The sequence below is a fragment of the Hemiscyllium ocellatum genome, chromosome 1 (genome assembly GCF_020745735.1).
Source record: "Hemiscyllium ocellatum isolate sHemOce1 chromosome 1, sHemOce1.pat.X.cur, whole genome shotgun sequence".
Classification (NCBI taxonomy): domain Eukaryota; kingdom Metazoa; phylum Chordata; class Chondrichthyes; order Orectolobiformes; family Hemiscylliidae; genus Hemiscyllium; species Hemiscyllium ocellatum.
In genome coordinates, this window is record NC_083401.1 from 74,295,419 (window position 1) to 74,317,840 (window position 22,422).

Consider the following 22,422-nt stretch of genomic DNA (forward strand, 5'->3'; position numbering starts at 1 on the left):
GAGTGGAGAGATAAATGAGAGGGGTGTGGAAGAGTGGAGAAAGAAGTATAGAGTACAATAGGTGAATGGGGGTGGGATTGGAGGTGATAGGTCAGAGAGGAGGGTGGGGGAAGGTAGCAAAGAGTACAATGGATTAATGGGGGTGGGGATGAAGCCCTGTCCTTGTTCATCTTACCAAAATACAACAGCTCACATGTATTTAAATTAAACTGCATCTGCTGCTACTTGGCCCACAGGCCCAATTGATCAAGATTCCTTTGTAATCTCAAATCACCTTCTTCACTGTCCACTGTACTACCAATTTTAGTCTCATTTGCAACTTATGAACCATGCCTCCGAAATTCTCATCCAAAGCATTTACATAAGTAACAAACAACAGTGAACTCTACTGTTTATGGCTGCTTAATTAATTTTAAGTGCCTGAACAACAGTTTCTGTAGAAAATAAGTCAAAAGAAACCTTTCTCTGCTTTGATCTAATACTGCAATGTAGGGCCCCCAATACTGAAGACAGGGCATTTCACTTTGTCCTACTTCATCCCCAATCTACCACTTTGCATTACAGTGTAGGTGGGAAGTGCTACCTCTCCTATCCTAATATTGCATTTTTTTTGGCCTGCTCCTATTACAAGGCAGGCTTAGTAGTATGCAAATACCTCAGGAAGCATCAGGCCGCAATAACAAATGAAGAGACCTGACCATGGGTCTTTGCTCCTTTCCCATCAGTGCTACAGCTGGTGAAAAGCAGAGGAGAATCTGTGGTAACAGAATAAAATTGCTAAAAAGAGATGTGTTGCCAAAGCTTTATATTTTGCATTCATCAGGCCGAAGAGAGGAATATCAAAATTCAAATAACTTAACAAATGAAAATGGTGGTGTTTGATTGGCAAGTCACCAAAATTCACCAAGGTATTGCCATGGAGAAAGCTAAGAAGATACCTATGCTTACCAATCTTCAGTGTAATTTAAATAAGGGTCAAGGCTTGTAAATATTCCTTTCACTCACTGAGAATTGGTCCTGTCATCTGAATACATGTCACATCTAGCAATTATGAATGTGGCATATAATGAGCTTGACTGATTATCTTAAATTGGTCACTTGTAAGGTAAGTAACACAGTCATGATTGTCCAACAAGTGCTAGCCAATCATGAATCCCAGCTAACAGGTTGCTTTTTGTATTGGGCTTTGTACACATGGCTGGTTGGGTACTTTCTACACTCCGTCTATTACAAACACCAAAGGGGCATTTGACTCAATCAGTCAATGCTAGGATATAGGACATCTTTATTTGACATCATTCCAACTTTTGTTTCACCATTGTAACACACTAGTCAATTAGAGTTGTCTTACCAACCAGTCCACCCCATTTTACCTACTGTATAAATTAAGGTATTTGTTTAAAATTTGGTATCAATGGGGACAAAAGGAAATAGAGCAAGTGCATAACAGAGATCTAATAAGTAAAGTATATCATTTATGGGGAGAAATGTCTTTGTATAGCACTTTTTCTAGCCGTGGAGATGTGCATTGCTATCATTGGAGTAGACAATGCTGTTCTTTAATTATAGTATATTAGTATGAATATAGGAAGTGCTTGCCACTGGGACATCAATGTAATTCTAACAGTGCTGTGCAAGCAAACATATCCATTTAAATTATGCCTATTTGTTTCATCATTTAAATTGACTGATCATCTGCTTTCCTTTTTAGCTTGGGTCCTATTTTGGAAGTGTATTGTGCTCTATCGATGTTAACAAAGATTTGTTTACGGACGTACTATTGGTTGGGTCACCTATGTTTATGGGTCAACACAAAAATGAAGAAGGAAGAGTGTATGTATTTTCTGTCAATCAGGTAAAAACAGCTTTCTGTAGAATCTAGTTGCAATTACTTGACCAAAAGCTGCTTTGCAGAAACACATTTTGTGCCAATAAAAATCATTCAGTTGACTTGTATTGAATTTTTTAAAAATCCTGTTGGAATAACTTAGACTATAAATATTTCCTAAACATTTACACAAGCATTTTATTTAGCCTTGCAAGCCTAATGACATCAAGCTGTAGCACAGCAGCAAAACATTACTCGATAAAAGAACAGGAAGTTTATAAGTCTGTAAAGATAAACTTAGATTGCAGCTCACAATGTGGTAAGTTTGTAAAGATCTATAGGGCCCACTTGGTCTAATGTGGGGTAGAAAAAATACTTATAGCTCTAACTAGAATAGGCTATTGTATTGAACAAGAAGTCATTTATTGCATGCTGGCAATTAGTAAAGGTTGCATTGTTGTGATAGACATTGTTACAAAGACTGTGTGGAGGAGCTGTATGTTAGGATGTTCTCCTTTGAGATCCTAAGCTGCTGTTGACCACAAGTCCCTGTGACATTATCATACTTGGTGATTTTTAAGGCATTCCTTCGTATGAACGTTTTCACACCATTATACCTTGTACAGTACAAGTCAAAACATATGTTATTTAATCACACTGAGTGGAAGTATCCTTACCAAAAATTAGTTAGTTGGCTCATAACATAGAGCCTGGAGCACATTAGTAGAATGGATGGCATTGATTCAAACTGCAATATTAAACTGAATAATACGACATTTATAATGTAATGAAATCAGTAATCCAGAAAGGCCTTTTTTTTATCTGAAGCAATGAAATGGTAAATATGCTGCACTAATATTAAAAATAGCATTATCTTTGAACCATGTATCATTTATTTGTGCAATGGATCAACACCAATGCAGTCTAACACAATACAGGTAATTGTGTCATGCAGCAAGGTAGCCTGGAAAAGCGAGGCATCTTAGAAGGGCCAGTTGATGGTAAGAACACTCGATTTGGAGCTGCTATAGCTGCTGTTGCTGACATCAATCTGGATGGCTACAATGACGTTGCAGTTGGAGCCCCTGTAGAAGATGAACAACATGGAGTCGTATACATTTTTAACGGAGACCAAACATCGATCCTGTCAAAACATACACAAGTAAGAACTTCCTGATAATCCTGATTTAAACTGAGATCTTGGCAGAAACATTTCACGCTATAACATTCAGAGGCCAATGCTGCAGAAGCTGGAGGGATTGAAAGTTGCAGGTACACTGCGTGACCTGCGCTTTGCAACATTTAGAGTCATAGAGATGGACAGTATGGAAACATGCTGTCCAACTTGTCCATGCTGAACAGATATCCTAAATAAATATAGACCCATTTGCCAGCATTTGGCTCATATCCCTCTAAAACCTCCCTATTCATATACCCATCCAGATGCTTCTTAAATGTTGTAATCATTCCAGCCTCTACCACTTCTTCTGGCAGCTCATTCCATGTCACCCACTGCATGAAAAAGCTGCACCTTCGGACCCTTTCAAATCTTTCCCCTCTCACCCTAAACCTATGCCCTCTAGTTCTGGACTCCCCTACCCTAGGGAAAAACACCTTGTCTATTTATCCTACCATGCCCCTCATGTTTTTTTATAAACCTCCATAAGGTCACCCCTTAGCCTCTGATGCTCCAGAGAACATAGCCCCAGACTATTCAGCCTCTCCCTATAGCTCAAACCCTCCAACCTTGTAAATTGTTTTTAAAACATTTCAAGTTTCATAATATCCTTCCTATAGTAGGGAGAATTGCACACAGTATTCCAAAAGTGGTCTAGCCAATGTCCTATACAGTGGCAATACAGCCGCCAACTCCTGTATTCAATGCACTGATCAATAAAGAAAAGAATACCAAATGCTGCCTTCACCATCCTGTCTACCTGCGATTTCACTTTAAAGGAGCTATGAACCTGCACTCCAAGGTCTCTTTGTTCAGCAACATTCCCCAGGACCTTACCATTAACTGTATAAGTCATGTTCAACATTTCCATTCCAAAATACAGTACCTTACATTTATCTAAATTAAACTCCATCTATCACTCCTCAGTCCATTTGCCTATTTTGGTAAGGACACAATTAGATGGGTAGGTCATGAGGTCAAACTGCATCAAACACTATTCGTCCTGTCAATTTTAATCACATGGATTCAGTTAATGCTTTCATTATTACACACAGCTGCCTATTCCCTTACCCTCTACGGTACACATCCAATTTACAAGTGAGGAGCTTTTGTCTTCCTGTTAATTTTTCAAGAAGTTTGGCTGTGTTTCTGAAGGGATCTTAGTGACTTATTGGATGTTGAATAGATTATCACTCTTTGCTGACAGGGATAAGGTAAGAGGGTTCTTTTATCCTGTTGATAATCCAGATTTAGTTTGTAGTATTCTCACCTTCGTGTGCAACATTTTGGATTCTATGTTACATTCCAGGAATGTGAGCACAGAATTCTTGACCTGAGGCACTCCTTCAGTCCTGCTGCTGTGTTAGTAATGCCAATTCATTTTGTCTGAGATATTAAAGCAAGGCCTGTGCCTCCCCTCCCATGACATGATTTCGAAGGAATGGTGTTCTGGACAATAATTGACCTTGCAACAAACTCAAAAAACAGGTTAATTGGCATAATCATATTGCTGATTTTGGGATTTAGTTGTACACAAATTGGCTGCCGTGACTCTTACATTGCAACCATGACTACAATTCAACAATGATGATTTGCCATAAATTGTTTTGGGAGATTCTGATGTCATGAAAGACTCTATGTAATCATCTGTTCTCTTACATCAAAATGTATTCTATTTTGAAATATTCATCTGTGTTATGAAATATCTGGATAAATTTCATGTATTTTTTGTCTCTCAAATTGTGCAAGCATGTGTTTACTGTTAGGGATGAAAAAAGTCTCTAAACATCTGAGGAAGGCATACTCTGCTATACATTAGTCTGGCACAGTACATGGATCAAATCGATCAGCTTGTAGATGCCATCAAAACTGGCCATGTTTGATCATGAGGATAGCTGTAGACAACAGGAAATTATCAATGGAATTCAAGTTTGCTGAAGATTGTTAAATGGAATTCATCTGCAAAGTGGTAAATGTGGGGAAGTAAAACAATGAAAAATAATATACTGTTAATGTTAGAATGTGACAACGGGCAAAGAAACTATGGGATCTTGCAATGAATGTCCACAGTTCCCTGAAGGTAGGATAGGTCAGTAAGTTAGAAAAGAAGGCACAAGAAATCCTTGCCTTTATTAACCAAGATACAGAAAATAAGAGCATGGAGGTTACACTGAATCTATATAAATCATTAGTTAGCACACAACTTCAGTGCCATGTGCAGTTGGTCATCTCATTACAGAAAGGACATCAGTGTACCAGAGAAGGCACAGAGACGTTCTATGAGGATGTTGCCAGGTCTGCAAAAAAAATTGCAACAATGAGGAAAGATTAAATTGATTGGAATCATACACTTTGGAACAGAGGTGTCTCAGGGGAGATTTAATTGACATGTATAAGATTGTGAGGTTCTTGGATAGAGTGAATGAGAGGGCTTAATTGCTTTAGCAGAGACATCAGGGACTGGGGGCAATTGATTTAAAATTTTTGGTAGAAAAGTAAGAGGGGAGATAAAGACAATCTTTTTCATCCAAGAGTTGGGGGAGGTGGAGGGGCATGGTAAGTAGGGGTCTGGAACTCACGGCAGAAAGGATAATAAAGATAGAAATACATAACTAATTTAAAAGCTTTCTGGATAGAGACTTCAAGTGGTATAAGCTGCAGGACTACTGGGCAAATGAGTGAAAGTGGGATTTGACTAGGTGGTTCATTTTTCACAGGTTACATATAAGTGACCTTTTTCTATGCTCTAAACTATCCATGATTCTATAAAATTGCATCCTTTATTTCCATCATACTATTCTATCTCCAAATAAACATTCTAAACATATTTTGATCTGGTTTCTAGAGAATACAAGCCTCAAAGATCAGCCGTCAATTGCAATATTTTGGATTATCCATTGATGGGCAGAAGGATTTGAATGGTGATACCATCACAGACTTGTCAATTGGATCCATTGGAAATGTTGTGCAACTCTGGTAGGTGACTTGATGACTCTTTTCAATTTCTGATATGTTATTTGAAGAAGTACCATGGCATTTTCTGTGAGTAATTAGGGCCATAGAATATGGTGTCTGATCGAGTTTTGAGAAGATTTGTAGCTCAGGTTGATGTTTCGGATGTAGATTTGCTCGTTGAGCTGCAAGGTTCATTCCAGACATTTCGTTACCCTAATAGGTAACATCTTCAGTGGGCCTCACACAAAGCAATGCTGAAAATCCTGCTTTCTATTTATATGTTTGGGTTTCTTTGGGTTGGTGATGTCATTTCCTGTGGTGAAGTCACTTCCTGTTCCTTTTCTCAGGGGGTGGTAGATGGGGTCTAACTCAATGTGTTTGTTGATAGAATTCCGGTTGGAATGCCATGCTTCTAGGAATTCTCGTGCATGTCTTTGTTTCGCTTGTCCTAAGATGGATATGTTGTCCCAGTCAAAGTGGTGTCCTTCCTCATCCGTATGTGAGGATACTAGTGAGAGCGGGTCATGTCTTTTTGTGGCTAGTTGGTGTTCATGTATCCTGGTGGCTAGTTTTCTACCTGTCTGTCCAATGTAGTCATTTACAGAATACCGTGCAAGGACTGAAACAAACACCCCATTGGAAAAAACAGGCAGAAAACTAGCCACCAGGATACATGAACACCAATTCCGAAATGGACTGAGGGGACCCAGGAGGGGGCATGAATACGGCTTGGCAGAAAGGATTAGGGAGAACCCAAAGGCATTTTACTCATATGAGAGGAATAAGAGAATGATCAGGAAGAAGGTAGGGCCAATCAGGGATAACGGAGGGAACTTGTACGTGGAGTCTGAACAGATAGGGAAAGCTCTAAATGGTTTTTTTGCTTTGGTTTTCATCAAGGAAAGGGAACTTGTTGCAAATGAAAACTTAGAGGAGGTGGGATACAGTCTTGACCAGATCAAGATTGATGATGTTGACGTACTAGAAATTTTGGAAAACATTAAGATTTATAAGTCCCCACGGCCAGACTAGATTTATCCTAGGCTGCTCCGGTAAGCAAGAAAGGAGGTTGCGAAGCCACTGGCGAGGATATTTACCTCCTCACTCTGCACTTGAATTGTACTGGAGGATTGGAAGGATGCAAATCTTGATCTGGTCAAGACTGTATCCCACCTCCTCTAAGTTTTCATTTGGAACAAGTTCCCTTTCCTTGATGAAAACCAAAGCAAAAAAACCATTTAGAGCTTTCCCTATCTGTTCAGACTCCACTTACAAGTTCCCTCTGTTATCCCTGATTGGCCCTACCTTCTCCCTGATCATTCTCTTATTCCTCTCATATGAGTAAAATGCCTTTGGGTTCTCCCTAATCCTTTCTGCCAAGCTGTGTTCATGCCCTCTTTTCAAGAAGGGTAATAGGGAAATCCCTGGCAATTACAGACCAGTCAGTCTTACGTCTGTGGTCAGCAAAGTTTTGGAAAGAATTTTGAGGGGTAGGATTTATGACTGCTTGGCAAAGCATAGTGTGATTAAAGGCAGTCAGCATGGCTTTGTGAGGGGCAGGTCATGCCTCACAAATCTTATTGAGTTCTTTAAGGAAGTGTCAAGACAGGTCGATGATGGTCAAGCAGTGGATGTGGTGTATATGGACTTCAGCAAGGCATCTGATAAGATTCCCCATGGTAGGCCCATTCATATAGTCAGGAAGTATGGGATACAGGGAGATTTGGCTATCTGGAGTCAGAATTGGCTGGCTGCTAAAAGGGAGAGAGTGGTTGTAGATGGAAAGTATTCTGCCTGGAGGTCAGTGTTGAGTGGGGTCCCGCAGAGCTCTGTACTTGGGCCTCTGCTCTTTTGTAGTTTTTATAAATGACTTGGATGAGGAGGTTGAGGGGTGGGTTAGTAAATTTGCAGATAACACAAAGGTTGGAGGTGTCGTCAAAAGTATCGAGGGTCACTGTAGGCTGCAGCGCGGCATAGACAGGATGCAGACTGGGCTGAGAAATGGAAGATGGAGTTCAACCTGGATAAATGCGAAGTGATGCATTTTGGAAGGTCGAACTCGAATGCTGAATATAGGATTAAAGATAGGATTCTGAAGAATAGAGGGATCTGGATGTGCAAGTACATCGATCCCTCAAATTTGCCACCCAAGTGGATAGGGTTGTTAAGAAAGCATATGGTATTTTGGCTTTCATTAACGGGGGATTGAGTTTAAGAGCTGTAAGGTTTTGCTGCAGCTCTACCAGTCCCTGGTGAGACCATACTTGGAATATTGTGTCCAGTTCTGGTCACCCTACTATAGGAAAGATACAGAGGCTTTGGAGAGGATGCAAAGAAGGTTTACCAGGATGCTGCCTGGTTTGGAGGGCTTTCCTTATGAAGAAAGGTTGAATAAGCTTGGACTGTTCTCTCTGGAGATAAGGAGGAAAAGAGGAGACCTGATCAAGGTGTGCAAAATAATGAGTGGAATAGATAGAGTCAATAGCCAGAGACTTTTCCCCAGTGCAGGATTATCTGTATGAGGACTCATAGTTTGAGGAATCATAGTTTGAAGATATTAGGAGGAAGGTATAAAGGAGATGTCAGAGGTAGGTTCTTTACGGAGAGAGTTGTGAATGCATGGAAAGCGTTGCCAGCTGTGCTGGTGGAACCACAGTCATTGGGGACATTTAAGCGACTGCTGGACATGCACATGGATAGCAGTGAGTTGAAGGATGCATAGGTTAAGTTATTATATTTTACATTAGGATTAAACCTCGGCACAATATCGTGCACCAAAGTGCCTGTTCTGTGCGGTACTTATCTATGTTCTATGTTCTATTTAAACAGGTCGGGGTCATTATGACTTTGAGTAGTATTAACCTGTTGCCATTATATTCTCCCTCAATATTTTTTCTATTGAAGTTAGTGTATAATGGAAGGATGAATCAATATCTCCCATTTTATATCATAACCCTATGTCCAAACGACTTGAGAACTATTTACTTATTATTGACTGAGTTTCAACATGTTGTTGAAAATTCTTAAAGCTGCAAAATCACATCAGAAAAACCACAATATCTTTCATAGGAACAAATGTCGACACTTTTACAATAAATTTTGCCATAGATAGAGAGTGCATAGACTTTTCAGTGCATTTTCTCATGAAATGTTCCACTGAGCTCAATGTTTAAAATATGTATGAGAGACCTTGGAATAAAATGGACAGTAACAATTTGGAAAGAAGATTTGGTGAGCAATAAGAAACTAACTGTGGTGGTGAACCATAGTTCTATTTTGAACAAGAAGAAGGTTTATAGTGGAGATCCCCTGGGATTGATGTTCAGGCATCATATATCATGGTCATGTTCACCTGAACCATTTGGGCTGCTTTGAGTAGACTCACAACCAGCAATCCTTTTTATTGGTATTAGCCTTATTTGCTGATACCATGTGGGAAAGGAAGTCCACATTCCATTTTTAGCAGAGAATAGGCTCAGTCTTAATGAACAGAATTACATGTTGCTTAACAGTGCATTATATCTGAGATACATTGGAGTCCTTGGTATGATTTCAGCTTCTACCTAACAGTAAGGTTACTTAATGTATCTGAAACATTTTCATACAGACCTGGCACTGAAGAACTGCTTAACCTTCCCAGGAACAATCCTTTTCATCCTGTAGGGTGGAACTTATCTCATGATATCAATTAACTCTTTCAGGTTTCATAGTCACCAGCCTGGGGTGACTATGTGGAGTTTGCACATTCTCCCTGTGTTTGTGTGGGTTTCCACCAAGTGCTCAGGTTTCTTCCCATAATACACACCTCTGCAGGTTAGGTGGATTGGCCATGCTAAAAATCACCCATAGTATCCTAGTGATGTGTAGGTTTATTAGTTTTTTCATTAGCTTGATTGCTCCCATAATTCCACGTCTGGCAGTCTCCAAACTGGTGTACTATCTTCCTGTATCCAGTAAAAGGTAAAGTTACCATAGTCTTACCACACCTTAGGACTGCTTTCCATTACAGAGGTGGTGGCTTAACCTGAGGGTTACCATGCCTTAGGCAAGAGGTTGAAAGGGAGAGTCCTTCATGTGAATCTCAGTTAGGGCAGCATTTGAACATGCACTGCTGGTGTCATTCTGTATCACAAACTAACTGTCCAAGCTAACTATTGTCTAGTATTAGATGCAAGGAAGACTCCTGATGTTTTTGATTCAATCAGAGGAACAACAGCTCTGAACCCTGAGCGGCGCCCCCAGGACAGGTGTTCACTGTTGTGACATACAGTTTTAAAAATAAATAAAGACCAGAGGAAACTCCTTCCCGAAGTTTGTTGAAGTGGGGGGCACTCCCTCCAGCTTGCAGACCTACTTATTGGGACACTGAGACTCCAGCTGTAAAAGCTGCCATCAGACAACTACCTACAATTAGTTAGCAGCCTGCTATCCCAAACATCAGTAGCCAGTAAAACATCATAACCTTGTAGGGTCACCAATTGGAGCTCTGTATTAACCAGTTGTTACTTCCTTGGAGCAGGTAATTGTGCTGCATGTGTATTTGCAGCTGGTAAAATGTCGCAGTGGCCAATCTCCTCAGAGAACTGACCTGATAAGGCACCCAGTAGTTTTACTGTATCACCCTCCCTCCACTGATAATCCCCCTGGGAGGGGCTTGTAAACTACTGGGCACTGGTTCATGTCTGTGACCTTGCGAGGAAATTTCAGACCGCTCAACCCTGCAGAGTCTAAGGGACTTGATGACTGGCTACAATACTACACTCTTATGAACATCACAACACCAGCCAAACCTCCCAGTCCTCTGGCTTTGATGCAATTCCAAGTTGCAAAATTACTCACATGGATCAGTTTACCACAACCTGTCATTTAAAGCATCATGTCTTTCAACATTCCAGATTGATTCATAAACATCCCAAGTGTGTCTGTCACAGTTGCAAGATTAATCCGACATATGTAGGCACACAGTGGTTTCTACTTCTGAGGCTCGATAAGGCTCTGGTCAGACCACATTTGGAGTATTGTGTGCAGTTTTGGACCCCATATCTCAGAAAGGATTAGATTAGATTCCCGACAGTGTGGAAACAGGCCCTTTGGCCCAACAAGTCCACACCAACCCTCTGAAGAATAACCCACCCAGACCCATTTCCCTCTGACTAATGCACCTAACTCTAAGGGCAATTTGGCACAGCCAATTCACCTGACCTGCACATCCTTGGACTGTGGAAGGAAAGCGGAGTAACCGGAGGAAACCCACGCAGACACAGGGAGAATGTGCAAACTCCACACATACAGTCGCCCATGGCTGGAATCGAACCTAGGTCCCTGGTGCTGTGAGGGAGCAGTGCTAACCAGTGAGCATAATGAACTGCTCTGGAGAATGTTCAGAGGAGGCCCATGAAGATGGTTCCAGGAATGAAAAGCTTAACATATGTGGAACATTTGAGGACTCTGGGTTTATAGTCGATGGAGTTTAGAGGATGAGGGGGGAATTTAATTGAAACTTACAGAGAACTGAATGGCCTGGACAGAGAGGATGTTGGGAAGATGTTTCCATTGTTAGGAGAGATAAGGACCTAAGGGCACAGCCTTAGAGTAAAGGGAAGACCTTTTAGAAAAGAGATAAGGCAAAACCTCTTCAGCTGGAGAGTGATAAATTTATGGAATTAATTGCCACAGAAGGTGTGGAGGCCAGGTCATTTCATGTATTTAAGACTGGGATAGATAGGTTCTTGATTGTCAAAGGAATCAAGGGGAGAAACTGGGAGAATGTGGTTGAGAAACTTATCAGCCATAACTGAGTGGCAGCGCAGACTTGATGGGCCGAATGGCCTAAGATCACAAACTCTCGCTGTTAAACATCACTTGAAGATGTAAGGCATGCATGGGTGTGGTACATAATATAGTTTAGTCAGTAGAACATAAATATCAGTCACCGAAGATGCCTCAGTAGTACATCAACTAAGCTGGCCATGTCCTGAAGGATGTATCTACTAGAACAAACAGACAGAAAATAGCGGAAGAACCAAAGCAAGGAACTTACATACTTGACCTCCTTCTCACCAACCAAACTGTCCTGTGTATATCTATCTGCAATAGGATTGGTGGAAGTAATCATCATACAGTCCTTGTGAAGGCAAAATTAGATTTACTGGATGCACTGTCTCAATTGACTTAAGATAACTGAAATAACTGGAGATACACATGAGGGACAAAGTCATGGGAGACCATTATTTATAGGTTCTCATCATGTCAGATACTTCTATGCTATGGAGGTGAGGAGTAATTCCTTCACTGTTGATGAGTTGACGTCCTGAAATTTCTCACATAGTACCATGCGTGCATGACAGTATTACAAGGACTTTAACTTTTCACGGGGAATGTGGAATAATTAAGAATGAACATGAACTCTGCCCTAATCAATGCTCTCTATAACCTGAAAATAAATTTGTGCAGAGATAAGGGACAAAATCACATTATTGTGTTGCCATCATAAACTGTTATTGCTGTTTGCGATTATCTTGGATGTTTAATTTAATGTTTTGGTATAAATTCAGCTTGCGAGATAACAGTTATGAAAGTCAATGGTGAGACTATCCAGATTGGGCAATTGTACGCGCTCTGAGTTAATCGATATAACAAAACAAAGAACTGCAGGTGCTGAAGATCTGAACGAGTATCTGTAAAAAGAAAGATAAGTTAACTCCAAGTTCAGTGTCTCTTCATCAGAAGTATCAGCAGCTGGGAAGAAAAGTGGGATTTCAGTTTCGGGGCTTGGGTGAAAAGAGTAGAGGTAAACGGAGAGGTTGTGATAGAGCAGAGAGAGACATGAAAAGGGATAGGTAAACAAGGAGATTATCGACAGCAGGCCAGGACAGATATAAAAAAGAACTGAATAAATGATAAGAGCTAAGAGTAGAAGATAATGGGTGAGCTGTACTGAATGCAACTTATACTATGTGATAATGGGTCTGGGAGTATGTGAGAATGGGTGACTATGATAAAAGCAACCTGTGTCATCAGTGGACTGAGTGTGAGGTGGGTAAATACATGGAAGGATGAAATCAAACTCTAAAGGTATTGAACTTATTAACATTAGTGGTATTATCACTGGACTGTTATTCTAGAGACCCAAGTAATGCTGTGGGGACCTGGGTTTGAATGCTGCCATGGCAGATAATGGATTTTGAATATAATTTTTAAAAATCTGGAGTTAAAAGTCTAATGATGATCATGAAACCAGTTGTCAGGAAAAGCCTGTCTGGTTCACTAATTTCTTTAAGAGAAACTGCCCCTTTACCCGGTCTGGCCTACATGTGACTCCAAGCCCACAGCAATGTGATTGACTCTTCACAGTCCTTTGAGTAATTGATGATGGGTACTAAATGCTTAATCAGTGATGTCCTCATTCCATAAATGAATGAAGAAAAGAAGTCGATATGAGGTCCCAGAGGTTTCTAGGTCCCCAAACGGAAAATGAGATACTGTTCTTTGAGCTTGCAGCAAGGCTCGCTGGAACATATTGCACCAGGCCTGTGGCAGAAATGTTGGTGTGGGAACACAGTGGTGTGCAGGCAACTGCAAACTCAGGGTCGTTTTTGCAGACCCAACACAGATGGTCACCCAGTCTGCATTTTATAATTTAACTGATGCTGCTTTGCCATTTAAGTATTGATAACCACCATGTATAACAGAGTTTTTACTACTCTTTCAGGTCACGAAGCATTGCAACTGTAAGGTTTACAGTGGTGTTTGAGCCAACCAAATTGTCAATTTTAAACAAAACTTGTCAGATCAATGGAAACCAGCTAATTTGTGGCAAAGTCAAAATATGTTTCCAAGCAACAATCAAACCAGAAAACTCAGTATCATCAATCAGTAAGAATCATTAAATGATGTTCTACTTTTATTGGATAAACTGTCATATACTATAGCAATATCAGTTATTTTATTTTATATAACCATATTTACACTAACAGCAAAATTAGCATTGTCCTAAAGTTCTACTTGAATCATCGCAGTGTCACACCATAACCCCAGCTTACTTTCCCATGATTCTTCATGGGTTTCTACTTATTAACTACCTGAGATAGGACGGAAGCGTGGGACTTGCAGAGTTTATTTTATCTATTGATTTTATTTTATTATTGCATATTTATAATTTCTAGTTTAGCAAGAATTCATAACCAATTTGGATGTTGGTTAAATGGTTGTTCTTTTGGGAGCCACCACACAGACCTCCAAACCAAAATTTCATTTGGATCTCAAATAGTCAGATGTCATACAGTCCTATCGTAGGTTCTTCACACTCACCCTATTTGGTATTCATAATTAAAAATGATTCCAAAGACAGAAGATATGGGAGCAGAGGCGGGCCATTGAGCCCATTAAGTCTACTATGCCATTTAATGATAACGTTTAATGATGTGGAAATCTTCAACTTCATTTTCCTGCCTTTTCCCCATAAGCCTTGGTTCCTTTACCGATTAAAAAATCGATCTCAGCATTAACTTTATTTAACAAAATAGCCCATACAACTCTGTGATAAAGAATTTTACAAATTCACTGGTCTCTGAAAGAAGAAATAATTGGGTGATTCCTTACTCTGAAATTAAGTCCTCTGGGGTGAGACAAACCTATAAGGGGAAACAACCTTTCAGCATCTAATCTGACAAGATTGAGTTACAATCCAACAGGTTTATTTGGAAATACAAGCTTTCGGAGCGCTGCTCCTTCATCATGTAACTAGTGGGGCAGGGTCATAGGACACAGAGCTCATAGTAAAAGACCAAAGTGTCATACAACTAACGTGACCTATTAACATATTCAATACATTGTGTCAATTGTATGATACTTTGATCTTTTACTATAAATTCTGTGTCCTATGACCCTGCCCCACTAGCTACATGATGAAGGAGCAGTGCTCTGAGAACTTGTACTTCCAAATAAACATGTTGGACTATAACCTGGGGTTGTTGTGTGATTTTTAACTTTGTTCACACCAGTCCAACACCTCCACATTTTGTATGTTTGAGTAAGCTCATCACCCATTCTTCTATATACCAATGAGTACAGGTCCAACTTATTCAACCTCTCCTCTTACCAAGGATCAGCCAAGTGAATCTTCTATGGACTCCTTCTAATGATAGTATATCTTTCCTTAAATAAGAGGCCTAAAACTGTTCATACCATTCTAAGTGTGGTCTGACTAATGCCTTATACAGTCTTAGCAAAACCTCCCTACTTGCATACTCCATTCCTTTTGAAATAAAGGCCAACATTCCATTTGCCTTCCCCATTAGCCACTGAACTTGAATTCTAGCTTTATGAGATTCATGGGCAAGGACTCCCAAATCCCTCGATGCTGTAGCTTTCACAGTTTGTTGCTGTTTAAATAATACTCAGCAACTCCATTCTTCCTGCCAAAATGTATAATGTTCCATTTTCCCACATTATAGTCCATCTGCCAAGTTACTGCCCATTCTTACATCTGTCTATGCCTCTGTCTACTCATAGGTCATTCTCATCACTTGCCTTCTGGTGCCTGGAATAGGGTGCCTCTAAGACCCAGCAGACTCCTCAATCAGTGTACACAATATTAATTTACCCAGGTACCTTAGCATGTAGGAAAGGAATTTGTAGCAGGAGTCTGCAGTAAATGAACCAAGTCGCAACTTCATTTGAAGACAACAAAGGTTAAGAGTTAAACTTTACACTTTTAAAAATTCTAATCCTAACTGTCCGATTCTTTAGAAACTTGAATTACTTCCCAGATACTCATGACTTTGCTGGTCTGACAAGTTTTTGAAGGGTTTTTGCCTGAAACTCTATTCTCCTGCTCCTCAGATGCTGCCTGACCTGCTGCATTTTTCCAACACCACAATCTTGACTCTGATCTCCAGCACCTGCAGTCCTCACTTTCACTTTCTCCTGGTCTGACAAGTTGTTCAGTCTGTTCCTGACTTCACAAGTTGACTCTCTCTCTGCAAATACTGGAAATCAGAGTCCAGATTAGAGTGGTGCTGGAGAAGCACAGCAGGTCAGGCAGCATCCAAGGAGCAGGAAAATCAACGTTTTTTCCTGCTTCATTTCTGATTAAGGGCTTTTGCCCGAAACATCAAATTTCCTGCTCTTCAGATGCTGCCTGACCTGTTGTACTTTTCCAGCATCACTCTAATCTAGACTCTGATTTCCAGTATCTGCAGTCCTCACTTGTGCCTGTATTTCTGCTTCCCCTCCTAATGACTTTTATTTCATTTGAGCAGTCGCAGGCTGCTACACTTCTGACCTAATTTTATATAATCTACACACCTGGTTATCGTGCATTCATTTTCCTCATGCAAGTTATTCATATATATTGTAAGTAATTATGACCACAACACTGATCTCTGTGGTACTCCAACAGATACAGGTTGCCATCTTAAAAATGCCCTTTTTTTTCTCAACTTCTGGCACTTAATTTTTTAGTTAGTCAATCCTATATCTAAGCTAATATACTACCGCCAACACCTTTGGCTCTTATCTGATTAAGTGGCCTAATATGTGGTACCTTGTCTATTGCCTTCTGAAAATCCAAATATATTACATCCCTGTTTCCCCTTTATCCACCCTGCTTTTTACTTTCTGAAAGAATCATAAGAATTATAAGTGGTGGTACAGTGGTTAGCACTGTTGCCTCACAGCGGCAGAGACCAGGGTTCTATCCCTGCCTCAGGCAACTGTCTGTATGGAGTTTGCACATTCTCCCCGTGTCTGCGTGGGTTTCCTCCAGGTGCTCCGTTTTCCTCCCACAGTCCAAAAATGTGCAGGTTAGGTGAATTGGCCATGCAAAATTGCCCATAATGCTAGGTGAAGGGGTAAATGTAGGGGAATGGGTCTGGGTGGGTTGCTCTTTGGAGGGTCGGTGTGGCCTTGTTGGGCTGAAGGGCCTGTTTCCACACAGTAAGTAATCTAAAACAAAATTGGTCAGGCATGATTTTCCCCTCATGGAGCCATGCTGACTCTGCTTGATCATATTATGTATTTCTAAATGCTGTGCGATTGCATTTTCTATTATAATCGATACCATTTTCCCATTAACAGAGGTTACGCTAACTGAGACATAATTACCTTTTTTTAATCTCCTCCCCTTTTTTCAATAAAGGTGTTATATTGGCATTTTTCCAGTCTTCTGGGACTTATCCAGAATCTGAAGATTCTTGAATGATTAGTACCAGTACCTTCACTGTCACTGTAGAACTTTTATTTAATTGCCTGGGGTGGGGCATAATGATCTTTAGCCCTATATGTTTCCCTAGTACTTTCATTTTAGTGATTGATATTGTATTTATTTCCTCTCCTCCATTATTATTTTGTAATTTTGGAATGTGAATCATATCTTCTACTGTGAAGACTAATGCAAAATATTTATTCAACTCCCCTGCCATTTCCTGTTGCCCCATTATTTCCCCAGCCTCATTCCCTACAAGGTCTATGTTCACTTTGGCTTCTCAATTCTTTCTTATGTATTTAAAGAAGCTCTTGCTGTCCATCTGATATTATTTTCAAGTTTACCTTCAAAGATTATGTTCACCCTCTTTATATTTTTGGTTGTCTTCACAGGTTGGTTGTATTGGACACTCTGGACTGACTGTGTTCAAGCCTCTGGACTGATACTGGAGGTTACCCCTGACTTACTGTGCTGGGATCTTCTGACTTGACCAAAGACTACTCCCCTTAGACTTTTAGACGTGGCCATTTAGTTCATGCATATGGAGTGTGTTTGCGGTGTACACTGCCAGCAAGTGGTTGAGGTGTGAGATTGACATAGAATGGTACCATCCAGAAGCATGTCCATCACCTTGAACTGATCACTGCTGACCACCATGATGACTGGCTTTGTGTCTGTTACAAAGCAAGTCATGACAGAAGTGCTGGGAGCCTGTAAGCTCTGACTGAGGTGACAAAGGACAACAAAACAAGTCATGGAAGATATGATGAAGGCCCTCCTGATGAAGGGCTTATGTTCGAAACGTCGAATTCTCTATTCCTGAGATGCTGCCTGGCCTGCTGTGCTTTGACCAGCAACACATTTTCAGATGTGATCTCCAGCATCTGCAGACCTCATTCTTTACTCAAGGAAGATATATTGCAAGTACCAAGTTGGTACAAAGAAAGTGACCACTAAGAGAGAAAGCAAGCTTTGAGTTACACCCTGGTCCAATCCAGGAGTTTGGTGCTTGTGCCTGCACACAGTATTCCAATGATAGGTACAATTCAGAGAATAGTATTGAAGGGCAGAAATGTATTGTGAGCAGATTGAAATGTGCCAGGATGGTATGGTAATTCTGGTATGTATCTGATGCCGCAGACAGTAGAAGGTGGTGTATGTCTGTCCATAGAGAGTGGCCTTGGATGTTGGAGACTGTTGTCCAAGATGAGGATCCAGAGGAGCATGCAGAACATTAAGTAGTCAAGTTACTGCTCTGACTTTCAAGTCAGTAATTGTCGCCATCTAATGGTGGGAGAATTGGAAACTACATTTAAATAAGGCAAGATTAACTAATAATAACTTGCTAATCCATGCAAATAGTTACAAATAAGCATCTCACCATTCACTGGCGAGGAACCTTATTCCCTTGACACCAAGGTCACCTTCCTGTCGATATCACCCTATTTTCCCATCTTTCTTGCTTATGCCCCTTATCAGTCAGTCGCTGGGAAGATTCCACCAATGACCTTGTCCACATTGGAAGTTAAATTTTAAAAGCAGGAAATATTTGTTGGAAGGAAGAACAAAAGGGATACCCAAACAAGGCACAAATAGTGGGCCAGAAATCAGAAGACAGAGTGTGTGGCTAAAGAGATGGTGCAGGGGGAAGGGCTTCAGATATCTGGATCACTAGAAACTCTTCCAAGGCAGGAGGGTCCTGTATAAGAAGGATGGATTGCACCTAATCTAGAGAGGCACCATTATCCTTGCAGGAAGTTTTGTGAATGCCATGATAGGCTTGAATAGTGTGGATAGTTGTTTTCCCACGCTGAAAATGTCAAATACTATAGAGCAGAAATTTAAGGTGAGACGGAGAAAGTTTAAAGAATATGTGCAAGGCTAGCTTTTTTTTCACACAGAGAGCTGTAGTTGGATGGAATGTTCTGACAGGGGAAGATAAGAGGCATTTAGATAGACACATAAACAGGTAGGGAATAGAGGGTTACAGACCATGTGCACATAGATGAGATTAGTTTAGAATGGCCAGCATGAGAAAGTGAAGAAAATTTCAATATGCAATAAAGCACAAGCTAGACAATTCAAAATCCTTCATAGGACCCATATGGCACCAGAGAGGTTAGCAAAGTTTAAGAAAGGATTTTCTCCAGGATGTCCCAAATGTAAAATCAGGCACCCTTACACATAATTTTGGTCCTGCTACAAAACTTGTGGATATTGGGTGCCATAGTGAATGAGCTGGAGAAAATTCTGGGAATTGAAGTTAAGGCAGATCTGATATTCCTTCTTTTGGGATTACTGAATCTGCCCTCTCTGGGTGAACACGGGAAGAGGTTACTTAACATCCTTACATGTTGTGCAAGGAAGAACATTCGAATGAACTGGACATCAGAAAAAAACCCCAGGTCTTGCAGGGTGACGCAGACTCGTGCTGGAGTTCGTCCCCCCAAGACTATCTTCCAAATGTGGTGCACCGTAGAACAGAGCAATTTTATAAGATGTGGTGACCCTTTCTAAATTATATAGACATGAATCTATTGGTGGTGCTCATTAGGGCCTTTATATAGATGTGAGGGCTGTATATAGAGGTCCAAGGACCCCAGGGGGAGGAGGCCTAGGAAATGCGGGTATAATAACTGTTGCTGCCATGGACAGGAGTTTCAGTGGAGGTGTAGCAAGTGGAATAATGTAATTTAATTTAATTTATTTGTAGTTTCATTTCATTTTAATTTAACTTGAGTTAAATAATTATTATATCCTGTAGAGTGTAGGTAGCTTATTGTTAATGTTATTGTAATATAATAAAGTTGTATTATTTCTGTTTTTCTGTACCTTTGCATTTTTGTAATTTCTTTTTGTAAAAGAGTAAAAATGTTTTCACAAAAAAAAACGAGCATGGTTGGCACAGAAATGGTGGGGTGAAAGGGCTGTTCCTGAGCTGTGCTGTACTGTTGTCAGTATGAAACAACAATAACATTAATTTATCATGGTTAGTCTGCAGAAAAGTGCATTTTTAAAAATATTTCTTTTCCAACTCTACAGATATTACGTACAATGCAACGTTTGATATGAGTCTCAAGTCATCTCATGCTACTTCACGAGCATTGTTTCAAGCAAACCATATGCGGGAAATACAAAATGACATTTCAGTTGATACACTGGAAAAATGCAACACATTTTACTTTTATGTCAATGTAAGTATGATGCTAAATTATCTGTCATAATTTGGAGAATATGTCAGTCTCTTCATTTTCTGGGTTCTTGAATATTTTAGTAAGTCAGTTTGCATGCAAGTCAGAACACAAAGCAGTACACTATAAAGTAGCTATTTATAAGTATAAGCAAATATTTGCATGTAGGATCTTCAAAATAAATTAATATTAATATGGGATATTGTTCATAAGTTTGATGTTCGTAATTTGGGGACCACCTACCATGGCTGGTCAATTGCTTACACATATTTTCTAGTCAACCTATTCAGGAATATTGTGACAAACTTCTGAAACACATGGATCTGAAATCTGGGCCTCCTGGCTCATGGGTAAGAACACTACCACTACAGTGTCCTGAAGAAACGTAGACATTCTTGTTCCTCGGATGCTGCCTGACCTGCTGTGCTTTTCCAGCACCACACTTTATTGACACTACCATTGCACCACAAGAACCTGTTTGTTTGCCTATATGACGGTTAAATAAATTGGAGAAGTATTACAAAACAACTTTATAGCAAAACATTTTTGTTAGCAATTACAATTAATTTTAGCTCAGACATATTATATTTGTGCAATTGCAGTGTATGTTCCATAGTGTTTTAATTAACTTGTGTTCTAATTTTTTCCCAACTAGGAAAAAATTGATATTGTGAACCCACTTAGTCTACGTTTAGACTTTGCTCCCAAAAATACTGAAGTTGGTCCTAGCCTTGATGCCTACACAACAAGGTCCAAGGAGTTTTTTGTAAGTCCATGGGGAAATCTTAGATTTTATTCAATATTGAATTATTTATGCATGCAATTCAATTTTCCATTAAAACTACTTGTGCAGATTCCATTTTCCAAAGACTGTGGTGATGATGAAGAATGCATAACAGACCTCACTATTAAGGTTCACTCAAATATTCCAAATAACAGGTAGGAACAATTATCTGTACTTGATTAGTTAGACCAACTTGCCTGCTTCATTTAATGGGGCATTTACTGAAGAATAAATATCTTAGTTTTGATTGGGAGAGTCAACACATTCTTTTCCATTCATAGTGCTGAGGTTTCTGTTTTGCTCTTAAGTTCTTAAATACTGTGCATTCCAAATATATCAGGGAGTTTAATTAGGTGCATGTACCTGAAAGACACTGAGCCTGTGAAAATTTGAATCTGCATTTGGATATTGCATGGCCCCCACTCCCAAAGTTCAGAAAATCTCTTGGCTAATCCAGGATGTATAAACACAGGTCTGATTGGCACACAATAATGTGTACTGAAATATTATCTGAAATAGCACCAAATAATTCCCATGATTGAACCCTAATCTGATATTCTTATAAATATACTGACTTTTATTAATGGGAGCTAATCAACTTTGGTTTGACCTGATTCAATATTCAATCGCTTTTTTCTGGGCACTCACCAACTAGTGATGAATGCTCTGTTTATATATTGTATTACTGCTTTTAGCCTCTTCGAAGCAAAGAAATGCTCAGAAGAGAAGAGGTCATGTAGGGGAAGCAATGGCATTGTGATAATATCACAGGACTAGTAATCCAGACTTCTAGGCTCATGCACTTGGGACTTCTGGGTCAGATGGTGAAACTTGAATTCAACTAATAAATCTGGAGTATAGTAGGTCTGGCCTACAACTAACTGCTACAAAACCTAAGAAAAGGAATATGAAACTGGATGGACACTCAACATTGACCAATGATGGAAAATGTCAATTATGTGCCAAGTTCTACTTATGAATGTCTGAGGGTTTATGTCAAATATGGCAGAGCAATGCCATGGAGTCATAGAGATTAGATTAGATTACTTACAGTGTGGAAACAGGCCCTTCGGCCCAACAAGTCCACACCGACCCGCCGAAGTGCAACCTACCCATTCCCCTACATTTATCCCTTTACCTAACATTACAGGCAATTTAGTTTGGCCAATTCACCTGACCTGCACATCTTTGGACTGTGGGAGGAAACTGGAGCACCCAGAGGAAACCCACGCAGACACGGGGAGAATGTGCAAACTCCACACAGTCGCCTGAGTCGGGAAT

At 40.1% G+C, this 22,422-nt stretch overlaps 1 protein-coding gene across 1 annotated transcript in view; it reads left to right on the top strand.

Moving 5' to 3' along the window:
- The window catches only part of itga2.2 (integrin, alpha 2 (CD49B, alpha 2 subunit of VLA-2 receptor), tandem duplicate 2), a 190,496-nt gene that overhangs the window by 117,810 nt on the left and 50,264 nt on the right, over positions 1-22,422 (top strand). The window contains exons 13-19 of the mRNA XM_060822696.1: positions 1,712-1,855; positions 2,784-2,990; positions 5,851-5,981; positions 13,672-13,835; positions 20,209-20,360; positions 21,013-21,123; positions 21,211-21,296. Coding sequence (XP_060678679.1) covers positions 1,712-1,855; positions 2,784-2,990; positions 5,851-5,981; positions 13,672-13,835; positions 20,209-20,360; positions 21,013-21,123; positions 21,211-21,296 — 995 coding nt within the window. The remainder of the gene's footprint in view (positions 1-1,711; positions 1,856-2,783; positions 2,991-5,850; positions 5,982-13,671; positions 13,836-20,208; positions 20,361-21,012; positions 21,124-21,210; positions 21,297-22,422) is intronic.